General features: G+C 36.3%; 1 protein-coding gene across 2 annotated transcripts in view; it reads left to right on the plus strand.

Moving 5' to 3' along the window:
• The window catches only part of TRABD (TraB domain containing), a 28,702-nt gene extending 14,637 nt beyond the window's left edge, over nt 1-14,065 (plus strand). The window contains exons 7-10 of one of the 2 annotated variants that reach the window (XM_083365556.1): nt 1,918-2,057; nt 6,593-6,765; nt 8,033-8,159; nt 10,879-14,065. In XM_083365556.1, coding sequence (XP_083221682.1) covers nt 1,918-2,057; nt 6,593-6,765; nt 8,033-8,148 — 429 coding nt within the window. In that variant the 3' untranslated portion in view covers nt 8,149-8,159; nt 10,879-14,065. The remainder of the gene's footprint in view (nt 1-1,917; nt 2,058-6,592; nt 6,766-8,032; nt 8,160-10,878) is intronic. The other variant, XM_083365555.1, reaches the window with a different exon arrangement.
• The last annotated feature ends 537 nt before the right edge of the window (nt 14,066-14,602 follow it).

Below are 14,602 nucleotides of genomic sequence, written 5' to 3' on the forward strand. Positions count from 1 at the left end.
ATATCCATTTATTTCATCAGATTCTCCTGGGCCAAAGAAATTCTAAAAAAAAAACTTTTTTTTTAAGTATCCATTGAACAGAATGGGACAACTCACCACAACTCACTGTGGAACAACTCACCACAGGACAATTCAACAAATACAAAAGTTAATTTCAATCGAACTGTTCCCAGTAATAAAATAAAGTCAATCCAGAAATACAGGAGTTACAATAATTTCAATTTATTATGGTTACCAATGATAAAAGTAAGTGAATGAAATGATTAATACAGTGTTGCATAATCCTGCAGCCAGTTGTGCTGTGGTGAGTTGGCTGTAGCGAGCTGTCCTAGACCCCCATCAGAGTCTGTACTTCTCTACTATAGGTTTCAATCTCAGTGCTAAGTATCTGGAAGGATTGTGGTTTGGTATATAGCCAAGGAATTTGAAAGAGATTTCAAAATATTCTGGCATATATTAGCATGTAACTGTGATGCTCAGTATTTCTCAGTGTTAACAAAGCCCTGTCTCTAGATGTAGGACTTCAAGTGCCAGAATTCCCCAGCCAGCATGGCTTTTTGGGGAATTCTGGGAATTGAAATCCCTATATATAGTCCTCGATTTACAACCAAAATTGGGATTGGAACTTCCATGATAAATCGATGGGGTAGCAAAATGAATCGTCACATTTTGGACCTAATTTTTTGACCATTTTTAACAGAGTCATTAAGCAAAACACTGCAGTTGTTAAGTGAATCAGTCATTAAATGAATTAGGCTTCCCCAGTTGATTTTGCTTGTCAAAAGCCAACTTGGAAAGTCACAAATCACAAGCACATAACCCCAAAATGCTGCAGATACTGTAAATGTGCTCCAGTTACAAGCACCCTAACATCGGTCACACATTGACCTTTAAGTGGTGCAATGGTCATAACTTTGAAGATGGATCATAAGTTACTTTTTTATAATTTGAACCATCATTAAACAAATGGTTGTAAATTGAGAACTATCTGTCCATCTTAAAGTTGCTGAGATTGGGAAGCACTGTTAGATTACAACTGGGCCCAAAGCTATCATCTTGTTTGCTCCGAACACATTTCTCTTCATGTTAGTATTACTTCAGTGTATTTGGTGATTAAGCCTTTCTCAAACATTTAAGCTTAGCAGGAATTTATCTAAAATATTGGTGAAAATTAAACCCTTGAACCTATCTGATGGATGATAAGCAACATTCAGTTTGTTTAATTTGAGCAGTGGTGTTGCCTTACTATATTCTCAGGAATTATATTGGCATCCAGAATCTAAAGAGTGTTTTAGATTCCCTGGATTGATAAACTGAATCCTCCCAGTGTAGTTGATCCCATATATTTAAGTTCCCAGTCTTAGTTGCCCTTTCAGGTTGTGTGATACAAAAACATTTAGTCACCTTCTGCTGACTCAAATCTAAAACTTTAGCAATTTGAAAAGTCAGAAATGATTTTACTTGCAAAAAGGAATTTTTAATTGCAACCTCCCCCTCCCCCCTCCCCTTGTTCCCCACAAGACCGTTCAGTCTTTTCATTTGCCCTGGGGCTTAAACCCCTAGAAGTTTATTTTCATTTATATCACACAAAATCTGGTTATTATTTTTACTGCCAGGAAGCCACACATATCAAAAGCTTTCTCTTGAACGTGGGTTGTGGTTAGCTTGGGTATTCTGTAGAAACAAAAGTACAAACATCATCATCATCATCATCATCATCATTATTATTATTATTATTATTATTATTATTATTATTATTATTATTATTATTATTAGAACCATGACAATATCTTCCAATGGGTGGCTTGTCTTTACTGATAAATGAAGATAAAGGTGAACAAAGACATTCATGTCAGTATTATTGTATATCTTTGCTGTAAGAAACTTAACGCAGTGTTAATCTAACTCCTGTTTTAGGCGAGTAAAGTGCCTTTCTGCAAGTTTCACCTTGGAGATAGACCTATTCCAGTCACATTCAAGAGAGCCATTGCTGCACTTTCTCTCTGGCAAAAAATAAAGCTTGCTTGGGGCCTCTGTTTCCTGTCTGACCCGATCAGGTAGGCATAAGTGTGGCAATTAGTAAACAGATTGTGTGGTTCTCAAGGGATACTAGATGCTTGTGCAAACATTTGTAAACACAGTGAAAAGAGTGGCTGAGGATAGCACGTCTTTAGTGCCAGTTCTGTGGCAAAATCAGGGCAAGTGTTGAGATAGGCAGGGTAAGGTTTGCTAACATCTTCTTAGTAGGATATAAATCTGTAGTTTAGAGTACAGTATTTATATAACAACTTACAGGAAAAATATAACCATTCAGAGGGTAGAACATACACTGCATGAAAAAGGACATATAACAAAATCTTTATTCCAACATGAATGGCAAAGTTCACCCAGTAAGCAGAACTTCAGAGTATAAATATACAGAATTAGTATGGTGGATGATAGCATTGTTAAGAAATCAGCATGTGAGAGAATGTTGTATTCAGAAAAAAAAATTAAGAGAGAGAGTGTCTGAAAATTACTGTTTCACCACAATTTTAAGGAAAATTGAAGTAGTAGAATGCTGCTAGACAAATGGAAACTACTGTATGTCTGAATTATCTTTTAATTGTGGAGAACATTATAGAGATTAACAAGTTGGCTTTCTTGTTTTTACTTCCAGGAAAAAAAATCTGCATTTAAAATTTAACTTAAAGCAGTACAATATATTTAAGCATTTAAAAATATTCTGCATTAAAAGGCACAAATAGCCACTTTGTGTGATCTAATTATATAAAATATATTTTTGAAAGCCAGTAATTTCAGCCAAAATTTCAGACTTAGAACAGTTTATTTTATTCCTTTTATGAGGGGCATGCAATACATGGAAATTAAATTAAAATTAGGGTCTCAGAAAAATTGTTACTGGTAGTCTTCAGATCTTTTCAGAATAACAACTACCATGTCATTGACTAGATGGAGTTTTACTTCCCTGTGAACAAGGCACTTTCATGGAATTCTAGTGCTTTTAAAAATATATTTGCTTTTAATTTTTGCAACCAGTGGTCTGTTTTTGTATTTATGTCTTATTAGCTGCTTGTGCAAGTGTTATCTAAGCTGTTTGATCTAGTTATAAGTACCAGATGGTAAAGGGTTGCACACATTAAAACTGAACCCCAATTCCTATTTTTTTTGCTGGCATCTCAAGCAGTATGAAGGAAAAAGTCCAGAACATACCTGAGATGGATGAGACATTGTATGAACTGGGATACTCCAGAGCTTCCATATAGCCAGCTTGGTCAAGGCAGAGTAGAAAAAATGGCAAGTTTTGGCTTAATTGCTCAGTTTTATAAAAGATAATAGACATTGGCACCTCATGAATAATTCAACTTCAGTCAATTACTTTTTAGTATATGAAAGGGACTGTAGTTTATGGATGAAAATATCTCCCAAATTTTTATATGCTTTTGTCTATTTAGTTGGATAGGGCATTGGGCTATTTTAAATCTGAACTACTGTATTATCAGTCCATTCCAAAACACCAGAATGGTTTGGGTTTAATTTAATTTAATTTAATTTATTAATATTTCTATACCGCCCTTCTCCCGAAGGACTCAGGGCGGTGTACAGGGCAAGAATAAAACACAAAGTTACAAAAATTAAAAAGTAATTAAATACATGCCCATATAAACAATAAATACATTAATAAAACCCCAATAAAATGATAATAAAAAACCCCACCAATCCCCCCTCAGGCCAGGCCAGCTTGTTCGAACAGGTATGTTTTCAGATCGCGGCGAAAGGAGCGAAGATCGGGCGCCATCCGGAGCTCAACCGGTAACTGGTTCCATAGCTCCGGGGCGCCCACAGAGAAAGATCTCCCCCTGGGGGCCACCAATCTACATTCTCTGACCGGTGGCACCCTGAGGAGTCCCTCTCTGTGGGAACGCACAGGGTGGAGGGAAGTTGACGCCGGCAGCAGGTGTTAAGGTACTCCGGACCCCTGCCATGTAGGGCTTTAAATACCATAACTAGTACCTTGGTTAAGGGTTGAGGCTCATGCCTTTTAACCAATAATGCCATTACAATAATAGTAATTATCTGTGGACAATATCAGCCATGTTAAAAAGGAAATGGTGTTAAATGATGAAATTAAAAAAGGGTAAACCAGTCATGCTCATTGAGCAATATCTCCTTATTGCTCTTTGAGTAAAGCAACCAGAATCAAATGTTTTAATCTGGATACAGAGTTGAGGTAAGATTTGACATGATGATTCAGAGGAGTCTAAAAACTGCTTTGAAGGCTATCTGAGCAGCCAATTGCAGCGAACTCAAAAAGATAACAGGGACACCCTTGCATACTTGTGTGCTGACATCTGATGCAATTCTCTAAATTGCAGTATTTAACTCACCGCACATGTTTTTTCTATTACTGCTCTGTAAATGCCTCTGACTTTATAACTCTGAATCAGATAGTAATGAAATTCTTCTGTCACATTTAGCATAAACCGCAAACCAGACCCATTTGGATACTATCTTGGCCGTGGTGATATGAGAATAATGTGAAACAAAGTCTAATGACTGAGGAGTTGTGCCTAGTGGGCTTTTTGGTATCTCAGCTGTACCAAATCTTCTGTTGTATCACATGCAACATAAATGTAACAGCCAAGCAAGGCTAAAGATCTCTCCAAAGAAATGACATCTTATAATTAGAATGTGTTTTGAGTACTTTTAGTCATCCACACCTCCCACTCACTGTGAGCGTAGTAAGGTAACAGCTGTTTTGTTAATTTTCTGTTACCCGTTCTTGGCAATAGAAATGCCTACTAAGTTTGTTTACAAATATGTTGTTGCCAACAGTTCTTGGTCCTGAGCCAGATTTCCACTGCATACACTGGATACACACAAAGAACGTATTACATAAATTTAGGTTATATTTACTACCGCCATAGTTAAAAGAACCTTTTTCTACAGTTGTGATGTCCAGATTGTATTGGACGCTAGTTGAAAGAGGAGTCTTGCAAGATCAAGCCTTCCAAAGCAAATGACAAAATGTTCAATATTTCTTTCATAATCTCATCCTTGCATTGCCCTTAATTACTACAAGTAATCCTGCGCTTACAACCATTCGTTTATGACCATTCCAAAGTTACAACAAAAGTGATGTAAGATCCATTTTTTCACACTTACAACAATTTCAGCATGCCCTTGGTCACTTGCTTAAAATTTGGATGGTTGACAACTGGTTCATATTTATGACAGATGGTTCATATTTATGACAGCTGCAGTGTCTCGGGGTCACGTGATCACCTTTTGCAATCTTCTCAGAAGCAAAGTCAATAGGGAAGCCAGATTCACTTTACAACCATGTTGCTAACTTTAAAAGCTGCAGTGCTTCACTTAGCAACTGTGGCAAGAAACGTTGTAAAATGGGGCAGAACTCACCCAACTATCTTGTCTAGCAACAGATTTGGGGCTCAGTTGCGGTTGTAAGTTGAGGATTACCTGTTCTTAATGTGATAGATCACTTTTTTAAAAGGCATTTGACATTTCTAAATCCTTCTTTTTTAAAAAAAGTAATGCTCTTAACAAGTATCACCAGAAAAATAAACAACATAAATCCACAATTCCCAAATAAGGAGAACGTTTAAAAGTGGGCTGTGTAGAAAAACTATATACATAATTTATAGCAATCTTTCCAAAGTCAGTAAAATGAGTCAGATAGTTGAGGGCAATATGTTCACATTTGTAAATCACTCAGAATGCTCTAAAGCACTGTGGAGTGGTACAAAAGTCTTAAGTGCTAATAGTTTTGATCTACCTATCAAATTTCTACACCATCCATTTCGCATAAGTGACTGGGCAGTTTACAATTATGCCTGAGTTGAGTGTTACAGAAGTCATTTGTTACCTTTTGCATCCTGTGGTAGATGATGAGTCCTTTAAAAAAGTGTACAGTTGGAATATTTTGGGATTCAAATTGATATTGTACTAACTATAGTTAGAACACCAGATCTTTTCCCCAATATTTTATAAAACAGAACAACAGACCTTTTCCTCAATACTTTACAAAACAGTACTTTGTAATTAATATTTTATAAGTAGGAAGTGAACTAATTTTTAATGATTAATAAGCAAAAATGTCATATTTCTGACCTCAAATATGTTCATCAGTAATTTTTCATTTGATATAAGTTATAATCCATAGGGTTTTTCCCCACAGAAGTCTCTTTCTCTCTGGGTAACATCCAAAGCACTTACTCATTTCTTTTTAACATTAGTTATGCAGATTTTTTTTAAAAAAACACAACTGCTTTGTAGTAAAGGGAATACACTGTTGTGTGTTCTACTCCAGGTGGTTAATTATTGCTTATTAAACAAATATCTCCTATTGTTTAAGGAAAGTGAATTTGCAGTGTACCAGCAATCTGTTAAAAAGGAAAGACTACTACATTATTTCTACATATTTTGATTTCTGTGATTGATTCCTACTTGTGCACTTGTCATTAATTTCTCAATTAGCTAGCATTTCATTCTAAATGTTTTAGTTTTCAGTTTCTATTATCTTTTTTTCCTCTGAGAACATAATGAAGACATTGAGACATTTTTGTTTCAGTAAAGATGATGTAGAGAAATGCAAACAAAAGGATTTACTAGAGCAAATGATGGCAGAAATGATTGGAGAATTTCCAGATCTTCACCGAACAATTGTTTCAGAAAGAGATATTTATTTGACCTACATGCTGAAGCAAGCTGCAAAAAGAACAGAACTACCTCGTGCTTCTGAAGGTATGAAGTTCATGAGCCAAAAATATACATTATGCATACAGGGGTAGTAGCTCTTATCATGTGTTGTTTCTCAGGAAATCTAACCAATCTGCATTGATAACAGTTGAGTCAGCTTAACCAAAGAGGTTAAATTATGGAGTGCTTAATAAACTTTCTTAGCTAGCAATTTTGGTCTTTGTCAAGATTGTGAAAGTTGATTAAATCAAAATGTAACTTAAGTTTACATTCTTGATATTAGCCAAAAGGCCAAGAAGCAATTAGCTTAAGTTTAAATTCAAAATAATTATATGATTATTCATGTATTTAATAACTTATGTTAAGAATCATAATTGGACAGTCAGATTTGAAGCAATTCTGAGAGCATACCCATGTCTATGACTTAGGAAACTGAAGGCTGCATTTCTTTTCATGGATGTGCCAATTAATGGTTTTGTGCATCATGCTAAACTATGATTTTCAAACCATGTGTCATGAATATGTTTCCCGTGGCTGGATTCATACATAGTACTACGTATGAATAATGCACATTCTAGCTTAGTCTAGTGAATCAACCCAGTTATAGTCTTCATATCATGTTTGAGTGTAATGTTTTATATATCTAGCTTATTTAAGACACCTTGATTGAACAAACCATGACTTAGGACAGTAAATTAGCCCAGTGATCCAAATATTTGCTACCCAGTTCCTAGCTTACCTCTTTAAGCAATATCATAATCAGATGCATTAATGGGTGACAACCATATTACTCCATCTCCTCTTCCTCCTCTTTTTTCCTTCTATTTTGGAATTTTTATAGCAATATCACTTATTCTTATATACTGCTTCACAGTGCTTTTACAGCTCTCTCTAAGCAGTTTACAGAGTCAGCATATTGGCCCCCAACAATCTGGGTCCTCATTTTCTGACCTCAGAAGGATGGAAGGCTGAGTCATCCTTAAGCCAATGATACTCAAACTGCCAAACTGCATCTCCACAGCTCATGTTTATCCTGTGACATCTATCCTAGACAGAAGAAAAGAGTAGAAGCTGAATGCTATAGCTTGTGTTTTGGAGGCAGATGATCTAGTATCATTTTGCTTTCATTTTCTGTAAACTAAGGATGAAAAACCTCTGGCTCTCCTGATGCTTAATTACAACTCGCAAGATCCTTTGCTATTGGTCCTGTTGACTTGTGCTAAATAACACATTCGTTTGAATCCCTAAAATAATACTGTAATTAATTAACATTGATATTGTCAATTATTGTTTCTTTTGCTCTCCATCCTAGCTGAACCTAGAAGATGCGTCCCTTCTGTTGTAGTTGGGGTGGTCGGCATGGGTCATGTACCGGGGATTGAAAAAAACTGGAACACCGATTTGAATATCCAGGAAATAATGAGGTAATTCTCTCTCGGGTAGGTTTAGTTATTTTTCTTATAAGTTACAATGGCTGCAGTTACTTTGAGGCAAGAATAAAAAATAAAAAAGTAGAGGAATAGACATAGGTGCAAACTATAATATTATATATACAGTAATCAACCTACATTGTGCTAAAATGGCTTTGATTAGATAGAAAATATCTCAAAAATCAGTATTTGGTAGACTGCCGATTAAGTAATTTCCTACCTGAAACAAATGGTGCAAACAGCAATAGAAATGAGACATCAGCATTGAAACAAAAAAGCTCCTCAGTGGCAAATATGTATGTGACCTGTAGATATTGATATGTAAATATATTCAAATAGTCCTTGACTTACAACCATTTGTTAAGTGACCTTTCAGAGTTGCAACGGCATTGAAAAAAAATGACATGAACATTTTTCATACAACTGTTGCAGCATCCCTGTGGTCACATGATCAGAATTTGGGTGTTTGACAGCTGGCTTGTATTTATGGCGGTTGCACTGTCCCAGGGCCGTTTGCAACCTTATGACAAGCAATGTCAATGGGGAAGCCAGTTTCACTTCACAACCTTGTTATTAACTTACAGTAACAACTGCTGTGATTTATTTTACAAGTGTGACAAGGAATGTCAGAAAATGAGGCAAAACTCACTTAACTGTCTCTTAAGTAGTGAAAATTTGAGGCTCACTTGTGGTCGTAATTTGAGGTCTGTCTATAACCCCATCCACAATTACTATGGCGATTAAAAAGTATCTTTGCAACCCTTCTTCAAATTTATGATCTTTGTAGGAATAGCAAAAGAAGCTGAAATAAGATCATAAGCCTAGGTGCAGTTTCACTTAGTGACTGCTTTGCTAGTCTCTGTTGTGGTCATAAATGTTGACTACTTGCAGTGTGATCCCCCATTGAATTAGAGTGGAACCCATAGAAACTTAACTCATGTTTAGCAGGCTAGTCACCATGTTTAAGTGATGTTCACCAGGCTATATATATAATATGACCAAATCAAGAGACAATTCAATGATTTTGTGAAAAGTTAAGCTGAGGTCCCAGAATTCCTAAGAAAGATTCTCTGAATTTGTCAGAAGGACCCATGGGGGGGGGGGGGAGAGAGAGAGAGAGAGAGAGAGAGAGAGAGAGAGAGAGAGAGAGAGAGAGATAGCATAACCAGCTCTTTAGGGACTTCTGGAACACTAAACCATACATTTTGTTGGAGGTGATGTTCAATAAGGCACATGGCACTGGAACGGGATGATTAGGCGCTAACATTTCTCTGCACCCATTTCATGGTAAAACTGTGCCTCAAGAAATAGAACAGGATAAGGGGCTGGAGGTGGAGGGCCGAGGGGCCATTGTCAGTGGACAATCGTCGGCAGAGGGCCAGCAGAGGAGGAAAGCCCAGTGTGGTTCAGCAACAGCGAGTGGCTGGAAGTGAAATGTGCATAGAGAAGTGTCAGCACCTAATTGTCCTAGACCCAAAGGCACAGTAGAGAAGACTGATCTCCTGGGATCTGCCAAATGTTAATCCCTGGCACATGGTCTCTGCAGCATGCTCTCTCTGCCAGATCTCATGGGCCAGGCTGATATAAGTGAGGAGAGGTGGTCCCTCAAATGCCCCAGCCACATGCTGTGCAGGGATTTAAAGTTTAAAATCAAACACCTTGAACTGCTTTGAACCTGGGAACAGTTGCAAAGCAGAGGTGTAATATGACCCTCCTAAGAGCACACATAAACGCCACTGGACTTTGCACCAGCTGGAGATTTGAAATACTTTTGATGATCTGTGTCAGTTTTGGCACTGTAATAGATTAATTCCTCCCCACTGGAATCAATGGGAGTAGATTAAGGGAATCCACAAAAAGAATGTATAATGTGGCCTTCTGCTCTGAACTTCAGACAGCTGTGGGTTTCTCTTTTTTCCTCCCTCCACAATTTCAAGTTTGCTGTGATAGAAAAGGACAAAGTGGAAAAAATCCTTAATAAAATTAAAATTCAACTGAAAGTGTACTTATTGTTCCTTTAAACTTGAAGAATCATTGGAAAGCTGAAAATGGCATCAGAATCAAACCACTGCAAATAAGCTACAGATACTGGATTACTATCCTTATTTTTCCCTTGTTACTAGGCATTGGACTCAGATTGATGCAAGTTGATGCCTGCATGGTTTTTATTGTTTTTTTATTGGGCGGATGTTGAACACCATTGTTCACAGTCTAATCTGTAACAGGATGATTTTCACCAGTAACTCAGGCTGCAAATTATCTTAAACTCAAGGGAACTTTTTAATAGAGATACATGGAAGAGTTTGAAGTTCATTTTATCTGCTGCTATCGAGAATATTTTAAAAACAGGCAAAATAACCTTTTCTGCTGTAATCTGACTAGCTGTTTGGTCGGTAGCTTTGAGATAATGGCATATCTATTGACTGAATTAAAAAGGCAATACACAGAGCATTGGTTCTGCGGCCTGGTTGGGGGGGCTGCGAACTCGGCACAGGGGGTCCATGAAGGCTTGAAAAAATGTTATGATTTAATTTTGAGTTGTCTTGGGAGTCCGTGGCCACAAAAGGTGTTTAAAGGGTTCTGTGCTGAAGAAAAGGCTGAGAACCACTGACGTGGACGATTCAATAGATGAATGCCTGAGGTATGAAATTAATGGCAGCTATGATAATATTTGGTGTAAATAATGATTGGTGATTTTTTCTGATTTCTCCCTGTCTCTTTGTTTCAGTGTGCCTCCTCCATCCACGTCCAGTAAAATCCTAAAGTTTGTTACAAAGGTTACAGTATTTGGATTGGTGGGCTACGGCTGCTATCGGATGGGACACAGGACAGTTCGGTTTATTCTTTCTGTGCCCATTGCACAGAAGTATCTTCAGAAACTGATAGACATAAAATCTCAGCATTGATTTGGGAGACTCTGCATCTGGTTGGGACAAAATGGAATTGCACATAAAACTGGAAAACAAGGCAAGAGAGCTTTTGTCCCAAAGTCTGTTCTGATGCTGAGTTACTGCATAATCATTGGATTGACATTAAGTGCTACACCAGCTGTGATCTGTATAATTAAATGTTTTCCTATCAATCTAATAAATTGTGTGGCATAAACATATATGCCAATATAAGGTACTTAGAATATGTACACATATATTATATTAATATGTGTATGTAGCATATTTGTAATGATGAAATAAGACAACAAGCCCAGTACGATCCACTGGTAACTACCAACAAGCGCCCTAAACATGAAAGAAAGTTTTGCAAGAGCCTGTACAGTTCTTCTCATCACTGTAGCTTGCACAGGAAAAAAAATGCTGTGACCTTTGATTTGTCTGTCAAAGGAACAGAAAAACAATTATGTGAATTGTGTTCTAATTAGAAAGCACAGTGGCCCATATGGTGTGTGTGTTTTCATGATCAATAATATTGAGTTATATTTCCTAGAGCCAAGCAATTCAATCTTTTAGAAGGATCCCTTCTTAATAGAAATCTTTTATACATACTGGGTTTTTTAAAAGGAAAAAAAGAAACCTGAACAAAACTTTTGGAATATCACAAATATGCTGGCTATTGTTGATGAATCATTATCTTTTGAAAGCCTTATTCGATTTAAAAGTTGCCTTTAGCATTACTAAGCAGACGTGATCCAGCCAAAATTAAGCACTTTAACATTCAAATTGTATAAAGCAGGAGGAGTGCAGAACCTTGGTTGGATCAGGCTTTTGCTTTTAGGCCTCTACAACGATCTTTCTTTTTTTCCCTTAAATGAAAAGTTCAGCTGCAGTCTGCTTTTTTTTGGTCTCCTTTATTTCAGTTTCTGTTAGAAAACCTATGTTTATAAGATTCTCAGTTCCTGTTGGTGTGAATGTCAGTGTTTCAAAATTACTGAGAAAATTATACATTTATACTGTAGACTTTTTCATTCCTTTCATTCCTCCTTTTTTGGGGGGAAAAATCTGGAACAGCTGTGTATGTAGAATTTATCCTTCATTTCTTGAATACCATGTGAGCTATTATCACAATTCCATGTGAATGTAATAAAATGCTGATTAAAAGACTAAATGGAATGTTATTTTAACAGATACTAATGTTTTTAAATTGTTTGGATTTTGCTAACATTACATTATGGGTACTTTTCAACTAATTGAACTTTTTAACATCACATGTTTTTTTTAAAAAAACCTGTCATGTATAATTTATATGCCATTAGAATTAGGACTCTGTATTTCTGTCCTTCCTACAGATCATAATAAGGTAATAATCAGCCCACTGGAAACATATTGTTAGGATTACAACTTTGTTGAATTGGCAAAAAAAAAGATAACCTTGTCTCTCCTCTTGTCGTTTTTTTGGGAAGGTGGATAAAAGTGCACAATTAGTGACTGAATTAACAAGTGGATCTCATTTAGTGATTGCCTTGTTTATTGATAGTAATTACAGTGGTGATGCAAAAGTCCTTACTCTTGCATTTATGACCGTAAATTGCTGAAGTAAGATCAAAGCACAGCTGTAGTTTCACTTAGCATCTGTTTTCCTTAACAACCAAGTTGCTAGTCCCAATTGTGGTTGCTAAAGAAGGACTACCTGTAACATCCATGCTTTTAATTGCCTATTTAGCACAGCAAACATGGGAATCAAAACCTTCAATTGAGGGCTATTGGAAACCTGCTTTTGAAAGATTCTTGGGCCCATGTCTATTTCCTTAGCCTAATCTGGAACAGAGAAGTATGCTTAGGTCCCACTAAAAGACTAAGACTTAAGCACTGTTGACTATAAGCGGCAGGTCTACGCTTAATGCTTGCCTTGGGGGTAATGGCCTTAGTTTTCTTACAGCTGAACGTGAAGTAGAGAAATATCATCATAGGGCAGGATGGATTTCAAGACAGCTTGAAATCAATAGGAGTGGTACACCAACACAGTCTAATGGGCTGTGTTCCCCAGCAGCAGGGGGAACAAATACTGCTGATTGAAGTTTATTTATTTTAATGGCACTGTGCATTGCTATTATATCTGCAAAAACAACAACCTGATCTTGCTAGTTAATTACATTAGAAACAATTTGTTCTAAGATTGTGCCAATTGGTTGTAATCAGTTTTCTGAACTAGTAAATATGAGAGATTTGAGATTTCTACTCTTTACATTCCCAGCCAATAAGGTTGAAGAATATGGATCTATAATATGGGATCTCCATTCAAAAATCAAAGTAGTTGTACACTGGTGGAGGGGGGGAGAAACAGCCGTAACTATATATTCCCCTCAAGATAAACTTGTCAGAATAAGCATAGAGTCTGATAGATGAAATGATGGGGGATTTGTTTTTAAAGGTACAAATCAACATGCGTGCAAAGATTGTGCCACTATTCTTCATACTGCTTTTTGATCACGACTAGAAAGAAATTCCACTTAAAGGTATCATGTAGAAGCAGTGTTTAATAAACTAGAGTACAGTGATTGTTAATTCTTACAGTTTCCTTTAATTTTTAAAGTTGAATGAAATGTTTACAAGGAAATTATGTGAAAATTATTCTATTTTGGGGGGAATTAGAAAACTGAATGGAGGAACTATAGAGTATTACATTTACATCTTAGTTCATTGAACAGTTTATGGTATTTTCAGTTTTCAGGCACAGTTCTGTACTAGAAAATAACCCACTGAATTTAGTGGGAATTAGTTCACAATAAACATGGATAGGACTTTTAATCTGTGTTTTCTTCATCTGGTAAATTAAATAAGTTCCTTTGAAGTATTTGTAATTGGATAATTATTACATAAGATTTTAAAAAGATACATGGCAAACACAAGCCTTAACTTGAATGGATTAAAGCTTAATGATGGATTTGAGGCACACTGTGCTGTATGTATTTCCACTTGCCAAAAATAAATAAAAAGTACCTCTATGCAGGTATCTTACCTTTACCAATAAATTGTATGTGTTTTATTTAAAAAATGTATTGCCTATTTGTTGATGTATATCCCAGAATTCTACTGCATGCATGAATAGATATAGTGGGATAGTCTTTATCTTGAATGCCTCATTCATCCCTGGCTGTTTCAGTATTGGTTAAATATATCTTATGTATCTTATGTATGAAATTTATAGAAATGTTGGTTCTGTACATTGTAAAATAATGTAAAAGAAATATGTAACAAAATAAGGCAGTGGGGAAATAACTAATATATAAAAGCAATATATTTTTCCAGTTTATCACTGTGTGAACAAATGTTAAAAAAGAGAGTGACACCATAAGTCATTAAGTCAGGGTTCTTCAGCTTTGTGTCGCAGCATTTAATACTCCCTTTGGACAAAATTGCTGTTACATAAGTTTTGGAAGCAACAGATTTTCTGTGTCTGCATGGAATCAAAAGTGTTTTTCCCCAAAAAACCACCTTTCAGAGTTGGCTTTAATGATTTCGGCATCCCACAAAACATTAAAATGTCTATTCTGAATTTGA

Source organism: Vipera ursinii (genome assembly GCF_947247035.1).
Source record: "Vipera ursinii genome assembly, chromosome: 6".
Classification (NCBI taxonomy): Eukaryota; Metazoa; Chordata; class Lepidosauria; order Squamata; family Viperidae; genus Vipera; species Vipera ursinii.